Source organism: Schistocerca gregaria, chromosome 3 (assembly GCF_023897955.1).
Source record: "Schistocerca gregaria isolate iqSchGreg1 chromosome 3, iqSchGreg1.2, whole genome shotgun sequence".
In the NCBI taxonomy this organism is placed as follows: Eukaryota; Metazoa; Arthropoda; class Insecta; order Orthoptera; family Acrididae; genus Schistocerca; species Schistocerca gregaria.
The window spans coordinates 588,335,381-588,362,927 of NC_064922.1; the positions used below are offsets into that span (position 1 = coordinate 588,335,381).

General features: G+C 38.7%; 1 protein-coding gene across 1 annotated transcript in view; it reads left to right on the top strand.

Moving 5' to 3' along the window:
• Positions 1–27,547, top strand: part of LOC126354585 (zinc carboxypeptidase-like) — a 160,747-nt gene that overhangs the window by 55,881 nt on the left and 77,319 nt on the right. The window contains exon 5 of the mRNA XM_050004333.1: positions 15,090–15,234. Coding sequence (XP_049860290.1) covers positions 15,090–15,234 — 145 coding nt within the window. The remainder of the gene's footprint in view (positions 1–15,089; positions 15,235–27,547) is intronic.

Sequence of the window (27,547 nt, forward strand, 5' to 3'; positions counted from 1 at the left end):
TAAGAGTTGTAGACAATCGATGTACTCCATTCTGGAAAACACTTAGGGTCCTCGTAAAGTTTTTCTTCCTTTGTGCGTCTGATACGAGATTACTCCGAAGATGCTATGCACTGGGCCCATTACTCTCCCAGTCTGCCGTTATTGTACGTTTTTGTTAATCAGATATTAAATTCACTCTCAGTTTCGTCGTACTGAAACTGAAATGGTTTTAAGGTGAAGTTTTACTTTGGCATTTTGAAACTTCCCTTATCAACACTTATTTTCGTTTTAATTTCCATTCCTTGAAGAGAAAGCTTTTGGGACGTGCCTGTAAGACTTTCCGGGCGTCTTGAGGAAGTTTTTCTTCGTTCTGGCTTTAGAAAACGGACGCACCACCTCAGGTGAAAAAGTTGCAACCTCGCAAGCTTTCGTGGGCCTTGGTCTTGTAGTCCAGGGTTCTCTGAATCTATCGTCGAGGCCATTTTGGCTCTTTTATGTGTTTGGTACGTCCGAACTTATCTTAGCGCGGAACCCAACAGTTGAAAAATATAATCATTAAACGAGCAAATTACCAATTTCAGAGACTCCTCACAGAATATTACTCGCTGTTTCTACTTGAGGCACAGTAATAGCAAGAATGTTTGGTGTAATCTGCACGTTCTGTTTTCTGCTCGACACTGGGTGTATGGTTATGTGGATTGTGGTCTGCGTTCCGAATATAATTCATTCGTCATTTTCTGGCAGATCGTTTGCAGTGACACATGACTTATACCAGATCCCCTCGCCAAACTCCTCACTGATTTTCTGGAATTTAAACCTACCGCTGCAGTAATTCCAAGCTTCTTCTGGAATCTGCATAACATTTATCTTACTGTAAAACAACTTAAAATAGATTATTTTAATGAATGTTTCTTGTATACGCTATTCAAACAAGGTAACTATTCAGACAAGTGCACAAAAATAATTTGTGTTCACTGGAAATGAATTGTAACGTGTTATAAGTGTCCCCATGTACACTGTTACAAATGAGCGCTTGCAGCCGTATTAACTCTGAACAGGTCCATTCCTACGAAAAAATACATAATTAAATCCTATACGAAACTAAAATGTAATATCTGATATATATTTATGTATTGGGTAAAACAAATTAATTTACCCAGAAATCTGCAGAGAGAAATATTTCAAACTTAATTTTCATTTCGTTACGCTAAATAGAAGTCCCAGTCTCCCACATGAACAAATATCAAGCAATCATCCACGTGACGGAAGTGAACTGAAGACTAATGCCACCTCTGAGAAATTCTACATTTGCCGGTGGACCTGATGTGTTACAATGTGACCATGGTACTTATGACTGCGCGTTCTCCTATACACTCTAATGAATGCGCAGAAAACATGATCTTGTGTTATCCACTTGTGATCGATTCGTCATACCGAATATCTGTTTGTTACTAGCTATCAACATGGCGTAGAGATAAGCCACAGGACTCGCATACGACAGATCAAGTGTTCCAGCTGACCATCTAGATCGAGGTTTTCGGTGGTTTCCACATACCGCTAAAGACATACATCGGGAAGTTCCCATCGTCAAGGAGACGGCTGATTTTGCTCCCTATCCTTTCCTAATCAGAGTCTCATCGTCGTTTCGCGAAACACAAGTTTCCACGAGCGTCAAGCATGCTGGTCTAACTTGGGTCAGCAACTTCTGTTAATCGATAGAAAGAAAAAAGTCCAAGTTTCAAATATTTCAGTTTTCATTCGATAACTATATCCATTTCCAAATCAACATAACACAGTCTAAAATGGTATTTCAGAAGATTCCAAAAAAATGTGGAACATACATTTAGGTGTATTGTACACTCCTGGAAATTAAAATAAGAACACCGTGAATTTATTTTCCCAGGAAGGGGAAACTTTATTGACACATTCCTGGGGTTAGATACATCACATGATCACATTGACAGAACCACAGGCAAATAGACACAGGCAACAGAGCATGCACAATGTCGGCACTAGTACAGTGTATATCCACCTTTCGCAGCAATGCAGGCTGCTATTCTCCCATGGAGACGATAGTAGAGATGCTGGATGTAGTCCTGTGGAACGGTTTGCCATGCCATTTCCACCTGGCGCCTCAATTGGCCCAGCCTTCGTGCTTGACGTGCAGACCGCGTGAGACGACGCTTCATCCAGTCCCAAACATGGTCAATGGGGGACAGATCCGGAGATCTTGCTGCCCAGGGTAGTTGACTTACACCTTCTAGAGCACGTTGGTTGGCACGGGATACATGCGGACGTGCATTGTCCTGTTGGAACAGCAAGTTCCCTTGCCGGTCTAGGAATGGTAGAACGATGGGTCCGATGACGGTTTGGATGTACCGTGCACTATTCAGTGTCCCCTCGACGATCACCAGAGGTGTACGGCCAGTGTAGGAGATCGCTCCCCACACCATGATGCCGGGTGTTGGCCCTGTGTGCCTCGGTCGTATGCAGTCCTCATTGTGGCGCTCACCTGCACGGCACCAAACACGCATACGACCATCATTGGCACCAAGGCAGAAGCGACTCTCATCGCTGAAGACGACACGTCTCCATTCGTCCCTCCATTCACGCCTGTCGCGTCACCACTGGAGGCGGGCTGCACGATGTTGGGGCGTGAGCGGAAGACGGCCTAACGGTGTGCGGGACCGTAGCCCAGCTTCATGGAGACGGTTGCGAATGGTCCTCGCCGAAACCCCAGGAGCAACAGTGTCCCTAATTTGCTGGGAAGTGGCGGTGCGGTCCCCTACGGCACTGCGTAGGATCCTACGGTCTTGGCGTGCATCCGTGCATCGCTGCGGTCTGGTCCCAGGTCGACGGGCACGTGCACCTTCCGCCGACAACTGGCGACAACATCGATGTACTGTGGAGACCTCACGCCCCACGTGTTGAGCAATTCGGCGGTACGTCCACCCGGCCTCCCGCATGCCCACTATACGCCCTCGCTCAAAGTCCGTCAACTGCACATACGGTTCACGTCCACGCTGTCGCGGCATGCTACCAGTGTTAAAGACTGCGATGGAGCTCCGTATGCCACGGCAAACTGTCTGACACTGACAGCGGCGGTGCACAAATGATGCGTAGCTAGCGCCATTCGACGGCCAACACCGCGGTTCCTGGTGTGTCCGCTGTGCGGTGCGTGTGATCATTGCTTGTACAGCCCTCTCGCAGTGTCCGGAGCAAGTATGGTGGGTCTGACACACCGGTGTCAATGTGTTCTTTTTTCCATTTCCAGGAGTGTATTTATACACTGTGCATGTACATTACACATTTTGTTGACATCTTCGAAAATATCATTTTCGACTTTGTTATGTTGACTTGAAAGTGGGTCTCGGGCAGAAATTAGTCATCGAATGATAAATAAAATATTTGTAACTTGATCTGCTTTTCGCTCTATTGACTTACGTTTCTGCCTGCTTTTTATTACCAGAGGACGTTAATTACACGGAAATTCTCTGTATCAAGTGCTTATATGCCACTTGATTGATGATTGTTAACTAAGCAGTAAAATATCCGACATCACTGGATGAAAAATTCGTTATCTCTTTAAAATATCGCACTGGTCTCTTTAGAGCGATGACGACGTGGAGTGCTGCCAGGCCCTAAAGTGCTCCTCCACCGCTGAAGTAACTTGTGGCAATGAAGCGCGTATATACAAGTCGGTTGTATCGATTCATTGCATGGATTCATTGGTAAACGCGAAGGCGTAACAGAATGGCAGAAAAGAGCTGTCTTGTTTGGATGTCCCCTTGACCAACCCGTAAATTTTTTAAAGCAAGGGAGGGGCGGGGTTTATCGGAATCAACAATTTTTTGATTGGTTTGAAGCGATCTACCACGAATTTCTCTCTTGTGCCCTCTTCTTAATCTTATAGTAGCACTGGCATCAAACGTCCTCATTTTTGCTGGATATATTCCATTTCTTACCCTCTACAGCTCCATCAAGTACCGCAGAAGCTATTCCCCAATCCTTTAACACTTATCCTATCATCCTATCTCTTATTCTTGCCAGTGTTTTCTACATTTTGCTTTCTTTGTTGATTCTACGAAAGACCTCTTTATTCCTAATCCTCTTTGCCCATATAATTTTCTGTATGCTTCAATAGCACCACATTTGAAACTCGATTCTCTTCCTTTACGGTTTACACACTGTCCATGATTCATTTCCACACAGTGCTGCACTCAAGACGTACATTCTCAGAAATTTCTTACTCAGAATGAGGCAGGTGTTTGGTACTAACAGACTTCTCTACTCTGCGCGCCACATAGCAGGAGGAGCGCTCGTGAAAGCGCTGTAACCGGCAGAGATCGGAGACGAGTGTTACGCCTTGTCATTGTCAATCGATTTCCAACCCGGCAGGAACTGCTGCTGTCAATGAATGCTGTTCCATTCAAATCGATTTCCGAGTGAATATTGCTAAGCAATATGCTTGCAACAGACATCTGGAATGTGGGGCTTTGAGAAAGGTCATTACTCAAAATAGAACACCAAGCCGCGGGAATTCAGTGTGACAAACAATGCAAAAACTGGACAGTAGGTGACTAGAGCCGTGTAGTGGTATCCGACAATTGCAGTTTTGCCTCGTTTCAAATCATGTATAATGTAAGTCGTCAAGTGTGCTAACAGCTCAATGAAGTGTTTAACGCGCTGTGAGTGGACGGTATTGTTCGGTTGTTCTATGGTTCTGTCAACTTTTGGGAATGTAAGTCATGCTATGTCTTGGACACACCCATTCAAGTTATAGTGAACATGAATCAGGCTGTGAAACTTCCTGGCAGATTAAAACTGTGTGCTGGACCGAGACTCGAACTCGGGACTTTTGCCTTTCGCGGGCGATTGCTCTGTCATCTGAGCTACCCAAGCACGACTCACGCCCCGTCCTCACAGCTTTACTTCCACCAGAGCCTCGTCTCCCACCTTCCAAATTTCACAGAAACTCTCCTGCTAACCTTGCAAAACTAGCACTCCTGGAAGAAAGGGTATTGTGGAGACATGGCTTAGCCACAGACTGTGGGATATTTCCAGAATGAGATTTTAATTCTGCAGTGGAGTGTGCGCTGATATGAAACTTCCTGGCAGATTAAAACTGTGTGCCGGAGTAAGACACCAACTCGGGACCTTTGCCCTTCTCGGGCAGTTGTTCTACCATCCGAGCAACCGAAGCACGACACACGTCCCGTCCTCACAGCTTTACTTCCATCAGTTCTTGGGTAGCTCAGATCTTAGAGCAATGGCTCACGAAAGGCAAAGATCCCGAGTTCGAGTCTTGGTCCAACACACAGCTTTAATCTGCCAGGAAGTTTTATATTAGCGCACACTTCGCTGCAAAGTGAAAATCTCGTACTGGATGAATCAGGCTGATTATTTCAACATTCTCGGTGACGAAGTGCTGCTTTTTCTTCTCCAACCGCATGATGAGTAGGCTGTGGACACACTCGTGCTGCAAGATAACAACAGTGTTCACTGGCTGCAAGCGTGCGTTCCTGGTTTGACGAACACCCAGTCACTCTGTTGCCCTTAGCTGATGCACTATATCACTCATAATCCCATAGAAAGTAGCGGGTGGGACGTAGCAGCCTATACCTCCACAGTTTTGTATCTCTAGGCTATCTAATCATCAACGAGAGGGTTCACTGGATAAGGTATACAGGATCTAACTTGTGGACTCTATTCCTCGCCAATCTGATACCGTTATGAAACAAGTTGCTCCGGCAGTTTAGAAATTACTATTATTTAAAGTATTTCACAGCTATAATCCGAAAAATACTGATTAATTTTGGACCAAATGGGTAGCCCCAAGCATCTGTTGTAGGAAGGATGCTGGTACAAGACATGTTAAACGCTATCTAAAAAAATGTATTTATTTTCCTAAATACTCAAGACTGGTAATTAGTTTGCTTGCTAAACCGTGGAAGTTTCAGTTCACATTTACTCAACACCTTGCAGTGAAACCAAATACCAAAAAATTAAAACAACCTTACAATAGATTAAACATCAACTTCAAAAGTTTCGGAGCGTTCATCAGTTCTAAAATTTCTTTAGGTAGACCTTACCATAAAATTTTAGAAAACAAATGTTCGCAATTACCAACAAATTAAATCACTTGAAAGGTTAGTAAGCTAACGGCAAGTAGTCCAATCCCTTTTACAGTAAGCTCCGCTTATATAGAGGATTAACAGTACATAGTGCGGTCGGTTGGTACCGCTCGTACATGCTACGTTTACAGTTGTTAGTTTGCTCTTACATCAACACTGTTTCCGAACATAATTAAAATAGCTCCTGCAAGACAACAACTGTTAAGTACTTGTAATAACCATACAACGAAAATAAAATATCGTGGCCCTTAACAACGCCATAGCTTGTCGTCGTTATCTGAATACAGCCAAGGCTTTTAATTTACATAAATTTAATTGCCAAACCAGCCGAAGAATTTAAATACTACAAACAAACGCAGCCCTTCAATTACTTGATGCAATTTTAAGCAAGGGCTTTAAATTACCAAAAAAATACTAAACAAGAAAAGAAACTAGGCAAATTCAAGTGACAAACTAAAATATGAATAAACCGGACCTCAGTTGCTTGGCACTCAACACTCTTTAAATTTAAGGTCTTTCAGTCGTGTTACTACGCGGTCACTGTAACTAAATCTATCTTTATGTACCAGCATGGCGAACTTCACACAGGTTCGCATTAGTACGAATTTCCAAAGCAGGATAAGCGCCAAGCAGATGTAAAACTTCCACTGCACCCTTCAGTAATATTATTTTGCAAATAAATCATATTAACAGTTACATATTTGGCATAACACGAAATATTTGTTAGTATCAAGGCTAGAGGACGTGTCGCGCGATAATAATATGACTAGGCGTGACTCATTTGTTGTCCAGTGTGCTTATCCCCTCTTACAGTGAAATTAGGCTGCTGGGATTATACAGTAAACGAAATAGTGTGCCCGACTCTAAATGCCGCTATTAGATCAGGTGTGCTCGTACCTGTTCCCACTAAAAGCTGTTGTAGGAGACTTGTAGGAGACGAGGAATGCAGAAAATGATTCCGGTGGTACTTACCTCCAAAATTTCTCTCGGCCTGCCAAAGGTAGCCTCCTCAATAAGGCAGGTGTGATGTTACTGTGTGAATTGCCTGTGCTTGTATGGGATGGGTTACCTCCAGATGATATTATGGACCGTTCTTGTACAACCGTTGACGCTGCTAACACTGGTTATTTGGAACCTCTGTATTCTGTGCTCTAGCAAGTTTGCCGACTATTTATGTCTGGAGTATTATAAACCAGACTTACTACCTTATCGATCGTCCAACATACCGGTTTTCTAGACAGTAAGCGTTGCAACCAATGTAGGACAGATTTTTTGTTAACAGGTGAACATTCACTGTTAACGATATGCTTCAGGCACTACGTCTGCATTCAGTAAAACTGTATTTCAAGTCCCAGACCGGGCCTTGGTTTACTCCCTTAGTGATTTCCTAACAACAGTTTAGACGTACGCAAATATAATTCCCTTAAGAGACTAGTAGATAACCGTTCTTCCACTCTTGCTGAGCTGTGCTCTATCGACTCTACCAACCCAAAATGTGCAACTTATCACTTCTAATATACGTATAACTTCTTTTGTTTTCAATTAATTTTCTCATTTGATAAATTCTGTGTCATTACGATAATATCCTGTTGTGAGTTTAAATAAGATGAATTATTCTAAACAACATTTTGTAGAATAAAGGTCTTAGGGATGCACCCTGGCAGAGTAAGAAATAATTTTCGAATGATGTTTGTAAATATCGATAGTACAGCCCGTTGTGTCTACTATGTCAACCAGTGGGAACGGTGGGAGACTTAAGCTGACTGACTGGCAAGAAGTTGTGATTATGCGTATATGTAATGACGATGATGATGATAATGTTGGGTTTGTGGGGCGCTCAACTGCACGGTTATGAGCGCCTGTACAAATTCCCAACTTTTACTCAGTCCAGATTCGCCACTTTCATGAATGATGATGAAATGATGAGTACAACATCTCGAGGCAGGTGAAAAGATACGTAATGTAATGTATTTCTTTAGAAGCGAAGGCCGAAGGAATTTTCCTGAACGAATTCTATCCAGATCAAATTATCTGTCTTGTCCTTAGTGTCTTTATACAGAAACCTCGCACGCCTGTGACATGTCTGAACCACAATGGCCACGTCTGTATTTCGTGGCCACCTCGTTAGTGCTTGCTATATGTCATAATATCGCGACGCATCTCACCAGATGAGCCGTATTCTGGGGGATGGGGGAGGGCAGCTAGGCACAGAACGGCATGGATAGCAGAAAAGTTTTCACAATATCCTCAGAGATTCACGTAGAGGGGAAACGCTCTCCTCAAGTCGTATTGTAGAAGACCAGGAAGAAACGCTTACATCCAAATAACTCAAGGGCGAAGGAAAAACATTTCCACCAAACAAAACATGAACTGAAATGCCGATCGTTGTTGAGGAACATTTCACACTTAGTGCTGAGTTCTTTCTTATTTTGGGGAAGGGGCGGAACTGGTAAATCCCGGGACTCCATCGCAGTGAACAGGATGAAACAAAATTCAGTGTTGAAAATAAGCAATCACAAGTAGATATTGACGCAGCCACTGTTCTTAAGTGATACGGTTCTTTAGTTGATTTCTTTTAAATAATGAAAATAGGACATAGAATTTTCAAGAACTAATGTCAAAAAAATTAAACTGCTAAAACTCAGAAAAGTAAATCTCGGGATAAGAAACGCGACAAGAGAAACAAAAAAAATCTTCTCTGACTCTGCTTCAGGTATTTAGAAAACTAATGAACGAGGTGAGATGTAGATATCCTTACTTTTTATTTTTTGTAAACCGATTGACGATCAAGGCAGTTTCTTCTTATAAAGACTTCCGGTAACGATTTATGTTTTTGTCAGACCTGAAGAAGCTAAATCCACTTGAAGTCCAGAAAATGCCGTCCAGTCTTCAACAGGTGTACAGTTCAGATGTGGAAGACTTAATATTTCTACTTGAATGTTTACACTTCAAAAGTGTCATACTGTCATCCAGAACTATGCAAGGTACTGAAGATAGGGACATAGAGAGTGTTCAAAAAAATTTGGTCATTACTCTTCCAATATACTTGAGGCCTCCTCCTTCTAATTTCTGCTGTAAGATATATAAATAATTATTTAAGGATATCATTCTAGTTATCTTGGTGTCCTTATTACTGACTCAGACTTGGCTGTAGAATTGGACTATGCAGAAATCATAAACTTGTTTCGAAATGACAGGGTAGAGAAAAACCCTTTGTTATTTAAAAATAGTGAGTCTTTTGCCCTCTGGTACCTTTTAGAAGATAGTACAAGTACCATGTATTGTTTCTGTCTAATAATAATTAAAGCACAATTATAGAGTTTTTGTTTCTATCCATTGTATGACACCTTATTAAGATTTTATATTTCTAATTTTTATAAAATCACTGTTTTAAGTTTGCAGCTCACAGTTAAGTATTACACAGACAGAGAAACAAACCCACCTACTAGGAAATTTTTTTTACAAAAATATTCATATTTCAAGTCTTTGGGGTAGGGGGGGGGGGGAGAGGAAGGACAGCAGAGACATTTTACCCAGGGGTGTCAGAAGTTTTCAATGTAGGCCTGCATGTATTAATCATATTAAAGGCGATATTTTTACATAAGGATAGTTTCCTGCCACTTCAAAGTTCTGAATAGCGATTGTTAGTAGATTTGTATTATAGTGGCATTGCAGCGAGTAATTTAATTTCCTTGGCCTTTTTTGCCATCACTGTCAGCATACTTATTAAGTCTTTTAACATTTGTTTGTACCTACACAAATCTTTCCCTTCTATCATTCCTACTTTTCTAGTCTCTACATTTCATTTTTAAAGTATTTTTCTCCATTTTAAATAGTGATGTTATGTAATGCGGAGCTCGGTTTTGGAACTAGGTAGATAAATGTCTATAAAAGAAGGGAAAAACTGTATTGATTCACTGTGGCTCTTATAGTTACCAATATGTTAATTATTATCTTTACTGCTATTAATTATAAAGATGGGTTGAGTTACTTCCAGATCCAAATTTTATCTCAAAACAGGAATTACTTAATTGACTAAATATGAGTAAAAGCTTTGAACTGTCAGTGTTCATACAAAGCACTCATTTTCAAACTGGCTGTCGATAGTTTTATGTGATAAACTGCTACTTCTGAGTAATCCATGACATTTCAATAGTGTACATTTAACATATAATCAAACAAGTAATTTTCACATCTTCTTCAGTTTCTTGGGCAGTTTACAGACATCGATTTGAGAGCAGCTGGCTCTCAAAAAGTTGGCGATAAGAATACCAATATAAATAAACCTACTCGAGCTGCTACTTTCTTTTTTAAATTTACATGTGTAGTTCGGGTATGACCAAACTGAGAATCAAATTTCCATGGCGGTGGAACCTTTTTGTACACAAAATTACAACAGAAAGTAATAACAGAGAAAATAAAATGTTTGTGGATTATAAAAAGACAAGAAGCTATAAGTTAAAAAACACAGTAAACAATATAACAAGCTTAATTTTTCAAGGACATTTGTCGACAGAATAGGAGTGACCCATAACAAAACTATTAAATTTTAATTTGAAAGTAAGTGAACTACTGTTAGATTTTTGAATTCTTGTGGTAATTTATTGAAAATGAAATCAGCAGAATACCGCAAGATTTTCTGCACAAGAGTCAAGGAAGTACAATCCAAGTGCAGACTGCATAGCTGTCTAGTGTTAACTGAGACAAAGCTTCTAATTCTCTTTAATAAGCTGATATAATTAACAGGAAAAGATCATTGTCCAAACAGCAAGTTTTTGAGCCAAAAATACCCTTTGAGGATCAGAAGAGGTACCCCAACATATAATACAATGTGTCATAAGAGAATGAAAATAAGAAAAATACACTACCTCTTCACTTATTTCTGATATTTTTGTAATAGTAAAAATGGCAGCAGTAAGTCTTTGAGCAAGATCCTGAATGTGGGCTTTCCTTGACAGTTTACCATCTATCTGCAGACTTAGAAATCAGAACTGTTCAGTTTCACTTAATGTGTACCCATACCATGAAATTAAAATGTCAAATTTTGTTGAACTGTATGTTACAAACTGTAAAAACTGAGTCTTAATGTGATTTAGCTTTAGTTTATTTTCTACAGGCCATGAACTTATGTCCTGGAGTGCACTATTTGAAACAATGCCAATGTTGCACACAGCATCCTATATTACCAAATACCAATTACTAATCACCAATATTCAAATATTATAGAATCACTGTAATACAACATGAGGTGCATCATTTATATAAACATATAACAGAAGTAGCTTCAGCACTGACACCTATGTCACCCATCTGTTAACCATGCCCCACGTGGACCTCTTATCATAGCCATTCTCAACATTGTGTAATAGGACCTTTTGCTGTCTGTTCTAGTAAGAGGTGAACCAGTTGAGAGCTGCTCCCCGTACTCAATAATGGTCCAACTTCTAGAGCAACAATTTGTTATCAACAGAAGCAAATTTCTTACTTAAAAAAGATCCCTAGCACGTTGTCTAACCCATTCAGTACTTCACAGAAAAAAGGTAATATAGAATTTTCTGCTATTAAACCACTTCTAAAACCAAACTCTACATCTGACAGCAAATTAGCTTAAATGAACTGATCAATTATCCTTACCTACATATCTTTTTTTAAGAACTTTATGAAACCCTGATTGCACAGAAATAGGTCTAATTGTCTACATTATTCCTTTCTCCCTTTTTTATAATATCACTTTGCTTCTGAGTATTTTAATCATTCTGGAAACTGACTATTCCTAAAGGAAAAATTACAAAAATGGCTAAGAACAGGGCTAACATGTGCAGTACAGAGCTTCAGTATTCTGCTAGATACTCTGTCATATCATTAAAAGTCCTTAGTCTTCGATCTTAATGGTTCAGTCTCCCCCTTGTCAGAATCACAGCGAGTATTTCAAATAATGGTCCCAGTAAGGCACTTCCCAAGAGACATACGATTCCCTTTACAAACTAAGGTTTTATTTAATTCACCAGCTATGTTCAGAGAGTGATTGTTAAATACTGTACCTATATATCTAACTTATCAGTAACAAAAACATTTTTACCATGTACTGTCGTTATGTCTTTGACCTTGTGCTGCTGACCAGACACTTCCTTCATATTGACAATATGATTCTTATTTTATCTGATGAATTAGCTACTATATTTGCATATAATATACACTTGGCCTCCCTCATAACATTTTAAGCGCCTTACAATACTGATTATAATGGACTACTGTAGCTCGATTGTGACTACTTCCAACATTATGATATGATTCCAACTTTCTTCTACATGATATACTTACCCCACTAGTCAGCCATCCAGGCCAGCTTTTACTGCTAGTGCTGTGTTTTGAACACTCTAACAGAAAACATCTTGAAAGAGCTTGAGAAATGTGTTAAGGATAGCATTATACTGTATTTGTCACCTGTGTTACCGTCACTATAGATATCCTGCAACTCTTGTTCCTTAACGAGGTTTAAGAAGCTTTCTATTGCCGTTGGATTCGCTTTCCTACATAGTTTGTAAATATATATAACATTTGTTTCAGTACAAAAACCTTTTCGAGTTAAAGTTTGTGTGTAATGGTCTGAAAGGCCATTTACCCTTTTACTAATAGTATGTCCATCTAGTAATGAAGAATGAATAAAAATACGTTCTTCATCAGATCATATGAATTTAGGAGATCTTCCAATTACAATTCTCTTGCACAGTCACATATAGTACTGGAGTCACCACATACAACTAATTTTTTGTGCTTCCTATAAAGTGAATGCTCTGAAGTCTGAGTTAGGAAACCTGTATATAAAAACGATTATAGCATAGTTACACCAAATTCAACTGCCCCTGCACAATATTCAAACACCTATTCAGTGCAACGCTTTGATACATCTACAGACTCAAATGGGTTTTTTCACATTTATGGTCATTCCCCCACTCCACAAAAATTCCTTGTAAAAAGGCCAGTTAATTTGTATCCTGGCAACGCAATCCTTTGAATTGTTACAGCTATTTCTCTTCCTCTAATCTATCTGCCTCTTATATATCTCTTTTACCCCATTCTATAGTCTTATGTCCCTGCTTGATGAGAATAACTCACAAGGTGCAAGAACATAACGAGAAAATTCCCAACTAATAATAGAACTGACATTCACAAAAGAAAAATATGTTTACTTTCATAGACATAGTCATTACTATTATTATTATTATTATCAGTATTATTCTTGATTGTTATAATTATTTTTATGGTTATAGTTTTCATTGTACTACTGTTTTAATCTCTATTTTTTTCTTTAACATCAGTACTGCATAATACGTTATATGTCCTTAATGTTCTGTAGAAACTGTAACTCGTTCAATCTGAGTATGCCTGGTTAGGTGTAAGAGAGGGCCTGAAGGCCCTAATCTTGCCAGGTAAAATAAATGCATAAATAAATAAATAAATAATTTAAGTGGTGCCCTAATCCTAATATACCAATAATGTCAGAGTTACATCTATAAGCAATTCACTATCTTTATCTCTAATACCTCTTAAGTTTTGATGAAATATGATAATTCCTTCACTACTTGGATGTCTGACCCTCTTTGAAGGTGGTTTCTTTGTTAGCGAGATTTCCCTTAAACTGTGATAGCTATTAGCTGACATACATCTAAAAAGGGTGCAGCTCCAGCGATAACTTTTGCAGAATTTTCCAATGAGTTTTCCCACCACCGCCCACTACACTGACACCTATAATCTTTGCCATCTATCCCTTCCCATATCTATGGAGGTGCATGTCATGTGTAGTGAAACCTGATCAATTGGTTGACTCATCTGCCAACACTGCCCTAAAAGCCATGCCCTCCAGCATCAGTGCATTCTCAAGCCCCATGTTAACATGCCTAACAGCAGCATTAAGGTGAGGCCGATCATGACAGTGAAACAGTTGCACAAAGTGCACGTTTGCACCATCAGCTTCAGTAGGTATCTTTTCCAGGTCACCTTCAACATCATACTCTCTGTCCCTGTTCAGACTACTCCCAGCTCCACCCACAATCACTACCTGTTCCTCTTTATAAAATTCCTACATAATTCCGCTAAGTTAAGTCACCTGAGCTAACCACATACTAGTCTTCACAATGTTGGTGACCTGGCACTCACTCCTCAACACTTCCTGCAATTGCTCGTCTACACCTCTGCCTTGTGAACTACCTATCAACATAACCTTCTTCTTCCTCTTTGAAACTGCAACTGTCTTGGTGTCCTTAAATGCTGAAGCATGTTTCCTACAGGCTCCTGTCCACTAAACTCTGACATATGGTCAAATCAATTGGCGATGCATAAAGTACAGCTATCCCAGTATCTCCTCCTCCTGGTTGCCTTCCTATCAACTGCCCCAGCGCCCTTCTCCCTCTCCATGCTATCTCCTTCTTTACATTTTGTAACTGAACCTGAAGGGCCCAGATCTTAAACCCATGATACTCTATTAACTTATTTCTGATACTCATTTTACATTTTCAGGAGATGATCTCTATCTCGCTAGAGTCACTAGAGTCCCCATTACTTTCCCCCTCCTCCCCCTCCAATGAAATTACTACTCACAAACGTATGACAAAGCCTGCACTTCTCAATTAGGGTAAAACGTTAACAATCTTTGAAAAAACAAAACATCTATGTTACCTACATTCAATTACTACAGTAGAATGAGTTAAAGAACTAACAATTGTGATCTCGAATTTCACTCTTTACTAAGAGAGAGACTACTTCTTTTAACACTACTAAACCACAGTTAATACCGGTACCACAAAAACTTCTCACAATTTCTTGTTTAAAACCAAAAATTCAAGTGTCAACTGAAAAACTCTGTGAAACTGTACACAGTGAACAAAAGATTTTACTTCTATATTTCACTAGAAACAGCGAGAAACACCGGTGGGAAACTACTGTGCATTGCACGCTAATCACTCACTTGACTTATAGATACACGAATGGCTGAACTCTCTGTCAGAGACATACCCAGACGTTGTGACGCAGATAGTTGGAGGATCCAGTTACGAAGGCCGAGAGATCCTTGGTGTGAACATCACCTTCGCACCAGGCAACCCCGTCGTAGTCGTAGAGGGAGGTAAGTAAAAAGGAGCTTCACACCAGTACTTAGTGTTACAAAACGAAGCGCCATAAATCCGTTTAAAGAATGCCTCCACTATGGTTTAAGAGTAGAAAAATTGCAGAGCGAGTGTTTACATATAATCGCCCACATGAATAGTATTAAATTAACTTATAGTAGGTTAATTATAGTTGATCTAGTCCTTTATTATGAGCACTAATTTTATCATCAAGAAATATTAGTGCATTGTAAACTAAAATGTTAACATCAGCCTCTCATACTCTGTTGGAAACTGCATTGTTTCTTCCATTAGAGTATAAGCTCTTAAATACTAAGCTCATTCATTTAATGACGTCCAGATATCGGTAGTAATTCTGGATAAGCATTCGGTTTGACACAGGAGTTTGTCTACATAAATTTGAGCCGTTTATCAGGCATTAACTAATAATTAAGAAAAATTGCAGCAATGCAGTTGTAACCTTTTACACTTTTCATCACATTAGCATTACTGACGTCGTTATGGTACTTATGTTCATAGCACATTATTATAAAATTATTAGATTCTTCATACTTCTAAAGTGTTTCAAAACGTTAGACACATTTTACCACAGCAGTTGTAGCAGTAGATTCTGTCCATATAAAGAGTAAATACATCATGTCATAATGCCACCTCTTTCTTCCTGTAACATTTGTAACACTGTAACATAATTCTAATAAGATGGTTTTCTCATTAAAAACCCTCTCTGACATGTCTTCATATTTTTGTGGAAGTTCCTTGAAATTACTCCTTCAGCGTGATTCAATACACAATATGTTCCCACAGTTGTAGATGCCAGATATCTTTTATTTGAATTGCTTATTCTTCGTAATTTCTCTGTTTTACCATTTCTGTGGCCTGTATAGTGCATTTTAGATGAACAGCAATATCATTAACTTTACTTGTACATTTAAACAATGGAAGACCCATAATGGAATAAAGAAAATATTATGATAAGGTTACATTGTTGCTCACCACACAATGGAGAAGTTGAATAGCAGATAGGCACGGAAAGACCCTTAAACAAGTAAGCTTTTGGCCGAAAGACTTTCTTCCCAAACTAGGCAAAATACAGATTCACATTTATGAAACACAACTCACACACAGATGATCACTGTCTCAGGTTGCCGACACCAGACTGGCCTCAGGAGACAGAGATATTGGTCATGTGTGTTTGTGAGTGACATTTGCATGAATATATGAGAGTATGTTGTTTAATTAGAAGAAAGACTATTTGCCAAAAGTTTATTTGTTTAACAATATTTTCGTTGTTCCTGTCTGCGACTCAAGATCTCTGCTATATGGTGAGTAGCAGTCTTTTTTTTGCTTTTTAATTTTACGCTTCTTGTTCTGTGGAACCAAATTTTGGGGCAACTCTCCAAGGTCATGTAACGTGTCAGTACATGAAATTACAACAGAAAAGTAATAACAGGTAGAATAAAATGTTATGAACCCAAAAACAAGACAATCCATAAGTATCTGTAAACGCAATCACCAATATAACACAGGAATCAGCTTAATTTTTCAATGAATTATCGACAAAATAGAAACTCTTCAGTGTAAAATTCAAAGCACATGGATTACTGCTAAGATTTTTTAATTCTTGTGGTAGTTTACTGAAATGGATACAGCAGTATACTGCATGCCTCTGTGTACAAGAGTCAAGAAAGTGCAATCCAAATGCAGATTGGATTTCTCCCTAGTATTAACGGAGTGAAAGCTGCTAATTCTTGGGTATAAGATGAAATTTTAACAAAAAAACGACAGTAAACAATATACCAGGTTATCAAAATGTCAGTATAAATTTGAAAACTGAATAAATCACTGAATAATGTAGATAGGCAGGTACAAATTGACACACACGCTAGGAATGACATGGGGTTTTATTAGAACCAAAAAAATACAATCATTCAAAAATGTCTGACAGATGGTGCATCACCTGATCAGAATAGTAATAATTAGCATAACAAAGTAAGACAAAGCGAAGATGATGTTCTTTACAGGAAATGCTCAATATGTTCACCATCATTACTCAACAATAGCTGTAGTCAAGGAATAATGTTGTGAACAGCACTGTAAAGCATGTCCGGAGTTATGGTGAGGCATTGGCGTCGGATGTTGTCTTTCAGCATCCCTAGAGATGTCGGTCGATCACGATACACTTGCAACTTTAGATAACCCCAAAGCCAATAATGGCACATACTGAGGTCTGGGGATCTGGGAGGTCACGCATGACGAAAGCGGCGGCTGAGCACACGATCATCACCAAACGATCCACACAAGTGATCTTTCACGCATCTAGCAATACTTTGTTTTTCTTTTCTTTTTTGTTCTAATAAAACCCCATGTCATTCCAAGCATGTGTGTCAATTTTTACCTCTCTATCTACATTATTCTGTGGTTTATTAATTTTTCAAATTTATACTGACTTTTTGATCACCTGGTATTTGGAGAGGCCAGTATCAGAATACCCAATCTAATGAAGAGGGGTCGACAAGAGGTTCGCCATCTTACACCATTTACTGCCCCAACCGATGTTTCTGAGCCAAAAATATCTTTTGAAACTGGGAAGGGCTACCCCAAAATAGTATATCATCATATGTATCAAGCAATTGAAAATAAATGAAATAGACTACTTTTCGTATCGAACTATCACTTACTTCAGACATCATCCAAATAATAAAAATTGCCGCATTAAGTGTTTGAACGAGTTCCTGAATGTGGCCTTTGCATGACAGTTAACTGACTATCTTGACACATACAAATTTGATCTGTTCAGATTCCCTAATCATACGCCCTTTCTGTGAAATTAAAACGTCAAGTTTTGCTGAATTATGTGTTAGAAACTGTAAGAACTGAGCCTTACTGTGATTTAGCATTAGTTTATTTTCTGCAGGCCATGAACTTATATCTTGAACTGCACTATTTGAAACAGTGCCAAAGTTGCACACAACATCCTTTACTGCCAAGCTAGTATCATCACAAACAGGAATATTTTAGAACCATTTATAGTGCTATAGGGCTTATCATGTATATAAATAAGGAACAGAAGTGGCCCCATCACTGATACCTGGGGTACTCCACACTCAGATCCCACATCGTAGCCACTCTCAACACTGTCAATAATGACCTTCTGCTGTCGGTAGTTAAAGTAAGAGGTCAATCAGTTGTGAGCTACTCCCTGTATTCCATAATGGTCCAACTTCTGAAGCAATATATTGTAATCAACATAATCAAACACCTTAGCTAAAGCAAAAAAGATGCCATGTGTTAGAAACCTTATGTTAAATCCATCCAGTACCTCACACAGAAAAGAGACTATGACATTTTCAGTTGTCACACCACTTCTAAAACCGAACTAAACATTTGATAGCAATTGTGTGAAGTAAAATGACTAATGATCTTTACTACACAGTATTTTCAATAGCTTTAGTAAAGCTGATAGTATGCAAATAGGTCTTAAATGTTTAACCTTATCCCTTTTTATAAAAAGGCTTTACTACTGAGTATTTTAATTTATGACAATAATTCTTAAAAAGAAAAATTACAAATGTAGCAAAGTACAGTGCTAACATGTACAACACTGAAGTATAATATTGTGCTAGGTACTCCATCATATCCCTGAGATTTCTTAGACTTCACTGATTTAATTATTGACTCTGTCTCTCCCTTAGCAGTATCAAATTTCATAATATTGCACTTTTACGTTTATTTAGATAATATTAAATGTATCAGGTCTATTGGAGTCCATAGTCTTCTCGATCAGTGCTGGTGTTCCCCTGTACAGCAGACAATGATTTGAATTCCAAAACAAGATGAGTCTGTTTCTGATATAGGTGTAAGTTCTTCACGATTTCTTCTTCCATATCAGATGTCCATATGACAATGTAGTAATCTGTTATCCTTACTGGCTACATCTGCTTGGGTACTGATTTCTTATTCTATTGATGCTTAAAATTTTCTGCTTCTGTCATTCTCTTCCAGCTTTTCCTGGTTCAGACTCCATGATTTATCTCCATACCCAGCACGTTTTTTTCATTCCTACAAACTTTGCAGACATTGAACAGCCCCCCTCCAGCTTCCCTTTCAAACAAAGTCTTTCAAATCAACAGTATGGTTGCAGGAACAGAACTTCGTCAGCATGTTTATTGTTGTCAGAACTAGTAAATATAGAACAGCATCTACGCACTTATAGACACCAAAAGCAAGTAAAAGTGCTGGCACATCCGAGCTGTTAATAACCGAAATAATATTTTTCTCAGGATAATTCTGTGTTGTTTATTTTTGTCAGCCCTATTCTGCACTAAACTATAAATATTTGCATTTAGTATTTCTGATCCCTATATTTTGTTGTATTTCTAAACACTTACACTCTAATCCAGGTAGTAACTCACCAGTACTATTAATTTTCTCATTTGTCAGTTGAATCTACATTTTTGAATGTTCGACACTTTTCTGTAGTCGAAATGGTATACTGATTTCCTTGCAAAGTCTTTAAATAGGATACCTTTCGAGGTGCCCTAGCCATACAATAAATATGTACAACAAATGACTTCACATTGGTCATGTAATGCTTCTATAATCAATCACCAAGTGCTACATGTTTCAGGTATCATGTCTAATTATCTTACTAGGGTATAGTACTACAATAAATATGGAAATCAAGTGATTCCACATTGCTCACGTTTTGTTCCTCTAATCAACCGCCAACTGCAGCATATTTCAAGCATCATGTCTATTTTACTGCATATTAGCTTACTGGGGTAACGCCAGAATATTTGTGAAAACAAACAATTAGATCATGGCATGGCTAGACAACAAATGAAGACCTACAAGAACTCCAGTACACACAATATGCTAGTATTCCATCACACATATACAGAAATTCTGTTCAAAACCTTTAAAAAGGTGTTAAGTGGGTATGTTGAGCGCACTTGGCAGTTTTTATTGCATAATCTTTTTAATTATCTAACTGAATTAGTTATATTAAATTATAATTATATTATATGATGTTTTTTATAAGATAAAATATCTTCAACTTATTATCTTGTGAAAAAGTTTATACAATATAATATAACAACATCATCATTTCCTTTTCGCCTTTATCCCACTTCAACATAGGGTCAGTCCTCTTACTACAGATTTGGCAGTGTTGGCGTCAGAGGGTGGCCAGATGCCCTTCCTGTCGCCACCCTGTATCCCCTGGGACAAAAGTAGTGTACCCCAGCTGTCTGTGTCTAGTGTAAGCCATGAAATAGTGCAATTGTTTTCAAATGTCTGCGAGTCATTTAACTGAAGTGAGACATGGGAACCAGCCTGGTATTCACCTAGTGGAATGTGGAAAAGCACCTAAAAACAAAGTCTAAGCTGGCCAGCACACTGGCCCTCATGGTTAATCTGCCAGGCAGATTCAATCCAGTGCCAGCACACCTACATAAGTGCGTTAGCACTCTCGGTTAACCTGATGGGTGACATAATATAACAACATCATTAATTAAAATAGAGTTTTAAAAAGTTAATGTAATAAAAAATGCCAAGTGCATAGAAAAATAAAAGCCAATATTGTGTGCACTATAATTAATTTTTAAAAAATTAGCAAAGTTATTGATTCCTATTTAAAACCCACATAGAATAACATAAAATTTTAGTTGAAAATAATGGACATTTTGAGCACACTAAAAATTACAAGATTTTATCAAAATCTCTATAGAGTAAAATAAAATTTAAGTTGAAAATGTTACACATTTTGAGTGCACTAGAATTATTTTTAAAAATTGTGGAGGTTTTTTCATTCTTAATAAAAATCTATATAGAGTAAAATAAAATTTTAGCTGAAAATAAAAAGTGTTTTAGTGCACTAGAATTAATTTTAAAAAATGTGAGTCACAAAGTTAGAAAAATTCGAAATCATTAATTTCATTATCATTATTTACTGCTTTGTACACAGTTAACAAAATTTTAATTTAGTTTTAAAGCTCTTTGGTGCCTGGTGGGGTTTTTCCATCATATTTTCCTTCAGATTTTTTTTTTTGCTCAATGTCGCTGTTGGTCTGTAACTTGGATGCTAACCACCGCCCACTCATCTTCGTCTCCTGGTCACGTCTTGGCAGCAGCTTGTGTAGATTGTAGAGCTGATGATGGAAGATGTCCTCATCTTCTTTTAGATGGGCTTGAGCAGTGGAGGAGAATAGCAAATAACAACAGTACTGGCTATTTACCTGTTCCTTGTAGGGTATGGAAATGATGTCCACAACTTATATATAGTTCGTATTAGAGGAACAAAGTTGATTTGAGAACAATAATGAGACATCTACTAGCAGTTTCCTGAAACAGCTCTAGCAGCTAATTTCATCCAGGAAATTGTGGTTTGATAGCACAAAGGAGCCTTTTGGCTGTACCAGATAATAACTTCAGTCAGCTGTGAGGCTCGCAACAGCAGGAGCTGTGCAATATATCACACCATGTGGAAAAAATTTGCTCCATAACGTAATAATGAATGGATGAAACTAGTTGAAAAATTGGTTGATGAATACAATAATGCAAAACATTCGACAATAAAATGAGGAGAGTAGAAGTTAATGAAATAAATTACAAACCAAGCATGTCCACAGCTAATGATAAACCTAAATATAAAGTTGGCAGTAACGTTAATATCAGCAAACCTAAAGCAATTTTGAAGAAAGTTAAGCAGCTAACTGGTCAAGAGAAATTTTCGTAACTAATGATGTTATTCATTATAATCGAATCACATATAAATTAAAGGCGTCGGATAAAGAAGAAATAAAAGGAAATTTTTGTGAGTATGAACTATGTAAGACAAAATATCCAGATGTATTTCTAGCTGAGAAAGTCTTACAGAATAAAGGAGCTAATGTTTGGGATTTGATAATTTATATAAAGTTGGGTTGGTAAGGATAATGGCTTCTTCTTTTTTAGCTGATAAATTTACAGACTATAGACCAAATGCAAAGTAAAGTGTGTTTTATCTGTTGCAGATTTGTTACTACAGACTACTACCATTATCAATTAACATAAATATTTCTTAATTTTTATTCTGAATATCGAAAACGCTATAATCCATATTCTTTTTATTTAATTTATTTTATTTTCCGAAATAAGGCCAAATATTATTATTTTTTGAGTAATTGGTCTTCTGACTGGTTTGATGTGGCCCACCAAGAATTTCTCTCGTGTTTAAACCTCTTGCAAATTACGTCCTTTATTATACGGTGGATGATTTCCAATCTCTGTCTTCCTCTATAGTTTTTGACCTCTACAACTCTCTGTAGTACCACTGATGTCACTTCATGATGTCTTAACAGATGTCCTGTCATCCCACCCCTTCTCATTGTCAGTGTTTTCCACATATTCCTCAGTCCATATTTTGTGCTCATTAGATAGCTCATTCCATTCCCAGATCTTGTAATTCTTTTTCACTTTCACTGAGAGGGCAATGTCACCAGCATATCATTGTTATCCTTTCTTCTTGAGTTTTCATTCCACTCATGAACCTTCCTTTCACTTGTATCATTGCTTCTTCGATGCTGAGACTGAACAGGAAAAGTAAGGACTACATCCCTGTCTTACCCCCTTTTTAATCTCAGCACTTCGTTCTTCATTGTTGAGTCTTATTATTCCCTCTTGGCTCTTGTGTATGTTGTATATTACACATCTCTCTCTATACTGCTTACAACATATTTTTTGCAGAATTTAGAACATCTTGCACCATTTTAAATTATCAAAAGCTGTTTCCAGGTCAACATGTCCCATGAATGGGTCTTGATTTTTTGTTAGTCTTGCTTCCATTATCAACTTCAATGTCAGAACTGCTTTCCTAAAGTCAAACTGATAGTCACCTGACAGACCCTCAATTTTCTTTTCCGTTCTTCTGTATCTTTTTTTTTTTTCAGCAACTTCGATGAATGAGCTTTTAAGCTAATTGTGGGATAATTCTCACACTTGTGAGGTCTTGCAGTCTTCAGAATTTTGCAGGTGATCTTTTTCTGAAAGTCAGATGATATTTCGCCACACTAATACTTTCTACACACCAACATGAATAGTAGTTTGTTGCCATTTCCTCCAATGATTTTAGAAATTGTAATGGATTGTTATCTATCCCTCCTGTATTATTTGATCTTAAGTCCTCCAAAGCTCTTTTAAATCCTTATTCTAATACTGTATCACTTATCTCTTCTAAATCGACTCTGTTTTTCTCCTATCACATTAGACAAATCTTCCCCCTCATGCCTTCAGTCTACTCTTGCCACATATCTTCTGTCTCCTCTGCATTTAACAGTAGAATTCCCTTTACATTTTTAATGTTACCACCATTGTTTTTAATTTCACCAAAAGCTGTTTTGATTTTCCTATGTGCTGAGGCAGTACTTCTGACAGTCATTTCTTTTTCAATTTTCTAATATTTCTCATGTGGCCATGTCTTCTTAGCTCCCTGCAGTTCCTATTTATTTCATTTCTCTGTGACTTGTATTTATGTAGAGCTGAATTAGCCTGAATATTTTGTACTTCCTTCTTTCGTCGATAAACTGAAGTATTTCTTCTGTTACCCATGATTTCTTTCCTGTCACCTTATTTGTACTTATGTATTCCTTTCCAACTTCTGTGACTGGTCATTCTAGAGATGCCGATTCCTCTACAACTGTACTGCTTACTAAGTTACTCCATAGTGCTGTTTTTGAAGCCTTAGGGAACTTCAAACTTATCTCATCATTCATTAGTACTTTTGTATCCTACTTCTTTGTGTACTGATTTTTCCTGACTGATCTCTTAAACTTCAGCCTACTCTTGATCACTACTACATGGTGACCAGAGTCTATACCTTGCAATCTAGTGTTTGATTTCAAAATCTCTGTCTGTCCATGATCTAATCTATGTGAAATATCCCTGTAATTCCCAATCTTTCCCAAGTATACCTCTTCCTCCCATGATTCTTGAACAGAGTACTCGCTAATACTGGCTTAAATTCCAGAATGAAATTTTCACTCTGCAGCAGAGTGTGCGCTGATATGAAACTTACTGGCAGATGAAATGTGTGTGCCAGACCGAGACTCGAACTCAGGACCTTTGCCTTTCACAGGCAAGTGCTCTACCAACTGAACTACCCAAGCATGATTCACGCACCATCCTCACAGCTCTAATTCCGCCAGTACCCCGTCTCCTATCTTCCAAACTTCGCAGAAGCTCTCCTGCATACCTTGCAGAACTACCACTCCTGGAAGAAAGGCAAAGGTCGCGATTTCGAGTCTTGGTCCAGCACACAGTTTATCGGCCAGGAAGCTTCACTAGCTTAAATTTATTACAGAACGCTATTAGTCTTTCGCCTCTCTCATTCCTTGTACCAAGTCAATATTCTCCTGGAACCTTTTGTTTTTCCTGCTTCCCCTACAACTACATTCCAGTCCCCCATGACTATTACATTTACATCTCAGTTTGCATACCGCATCACCCTTGCAATATCCTCATAACTTTCTTTGTCACTTCAACCACAGATTGTGAAGTTGGCATGTATGCCTAAACTATCCTTGTCGATGTTGTTTGTTCTCGATTCTGATAAGATCAACCCTATCACTGAACTGTTCCCAGTAATGCATTTGCTGCCTACCTTCCTATTCATAAGGATTTCTACTCCCATTTTACTATTTTCTGCTTCAATTGATATAACCCTGTACTTATCTGACCAGAAATACTTGTCTTCTTTCCCTTTCACTTCACTGACCACTACTACCACTAGGTTTAGCCTTTGCGTTTACGTTTTCACATTTTCTAGATTTCCCAAAATGTTCAAGCTTCTGACATTCCATGCCCTAACTAGGGAGACGTTAGCCTTTCGTTGGTTGTTGTATACTCTTCCCGCGTTCACCTTCACCTTGCAGTCCCATTCCAGAGATCCGAAGGACTATTCCAGAATCTTTTGCCAATGGAGAGATCATTATGACACTTTTTCAATTACAGGCCACATGTCCTGTGCATACATGTTACGTGTGTTCAATGCAGTGGCTCCCATTACCTTCTGCATCCTCATGCCATTCATCATTGCTGGTTCTTGCATTTTTAGGGCCAGTTACACACCACAAAGACAAGAGAGTGCCCTGAACCTCTGTCCACACCTCTGCTCTCTTTGATAGGGACATTGGAAGCGACAGAGTGAGTTAGTATGCTGGGAGTGGTAACTTTGGAAGCTGGGACCGACATTTCCATTCCTAATCAAGGACACTACCCCTGGACCACAGGTGCTACCTAGATATTTTATTATGTTTTGTAATTGACTAGGTGAGCGATTCGTTCACACATGTATCTCCATAGTATATCGCTTTGTATTGTGCGATCTTTTTACACTGTAAGTTAGACCCAGCTAATTGCACAGTATCGATATAGTTTCATTGAAACTTAGGGGTGCTCATTCACCACCTCCAAGGGGGCAGCGATTCACTGATACCGACATCTCGAAAAACTGATTAATTAATATTCTTCTTCAGCCTTTTAAAAATATTTTAGCGTATCTGAATGGGGAGTGAATCACCACCTTGATGTATCAAACAACAACAAAAATTGTTTTCTAACAAATGTGTGTATGTAAATGTATCATACAATGCACTTTTATGTTTTCTATCTGTATGTTCTCCTGATGATGATACATCCACATTTATATATCATTTAACTGATGAGAATGTGAATTACTTACACAGTCTAAATAGAGAAGAAATACTAAATTTTGTACATGGCTGCACGTTCAGACACCATGAATAAATACAGTTGAAAGAAAACAGCCCTCAGTCACTATTGTTAACGAAGTAACTGGGTTTCAACACTGCTAGGCGTGTACCCGTGGTCTAGGGGTAGCGTCTTTGATTCATAATCAAAACGTCTTCGGTCCTGGGTTCGATCCCCGCCACTGCCTAAATTCTGATAAATAATCAGCATTGGCGGCCGAAGACTTCCGGCATAAGAAGTCAGCCTCATTCTGCCAACGGCCTTGTCAAAGAGGCCGGAGAAGCGGATAGAGGTTCATGGCACTCTCTTGTCCTACGAGTGGGAAATTGTCCCTAAAGGTGGAAGAATCAGATATAATCAACGACATGAGGATGCTGAAGGCAATGGAAACCACTGCATTAAAGACATGTAACGTGTATCCACAGGACATGTGGCCTTTAGTTGAAGAAGTGTCATGATGATCTCTCCATTGGCAAAAGATTCTGGAATACTCCCCCATTCGGATCTCTGGGAGGGGACTGCCAAGGGAGAGGTCACCATAAGAAATAATCAATGAAAGGATAACGTTCTACGAGTAGGGGCATGGAATGTCAGAAGCTGGAACGTGGTAGGGAAACTAGAAAATCTGAAAAGGGAAATGCAAAGGCTCTATCTAGATATAGTAGGGGTCAGTGAAGTGAAGTGGAAGGAAGACAAGGATTTCTGGTCAAATGAGTATTGGGTAATATCAACAGCAGCAGAAAATTGTATAACAGGTGTAGGATTCGTTATGAATAGGAAGGTAGGGCAGAGGGTGTGTTACTGTGAACAGTTCAGTGACCTGGTTGTTCTAATCAGAATCGACAGCAGACCAACACCGACAACAATAGTTCAGGTATACACATGCCGACGTCGCAAGCTGAAGATGAACAGATAAAGAAAGTGTATGAGGATATTGAAAGGGTAATGCAGTATGTAAAGGGGGACGAAAATCTAATAGTCATGGGCGACTGGAATGCAGTTGTAGGGGAAGGAGTAGAAGAAAAGGTTACAGGAGAATATGGGCTTGGGACAAGGAATGAAAGAGGAGAAAGACTAATTGAGTTTTGTAACAAGTTTCAGCTAGTAATAGCGAATACCCTGTTCAAGAATCACAAGAGGAGGAGGTATACTAGGAAAAGGCCGGGAGATATGGGAAGATTTCAATTAGATTACATCATGGTCAGACAGAGACTCCGAAATCAGATACTGGATTGTCAGGCATACCCAGGAGCAGATATAGACTCAGATCACAATATGACGTGATGAAGTGTAGGCTGAAGTTCAAGACATTAGTCAGGAAGAATCAATATGCAAAGAAGTGGGATACGGAAGTTCTAAGGAATGGCGAGATACGTTTGAAGTTCTCTAACGCTATAGATACAGGAATAAGGAATAGCGCAGTAGGCAGCACAGTTGAAGAGGAATGGACATCTCTAAAAAAGGCCATCACAGAAGTTGGAAAGGAAAACATAGGTACAAAGAAGGCAGCTGCGAAGAAACCATGGGTAACAGAAGAAATACTTCAGTTGATTGATGAAAGGAGGA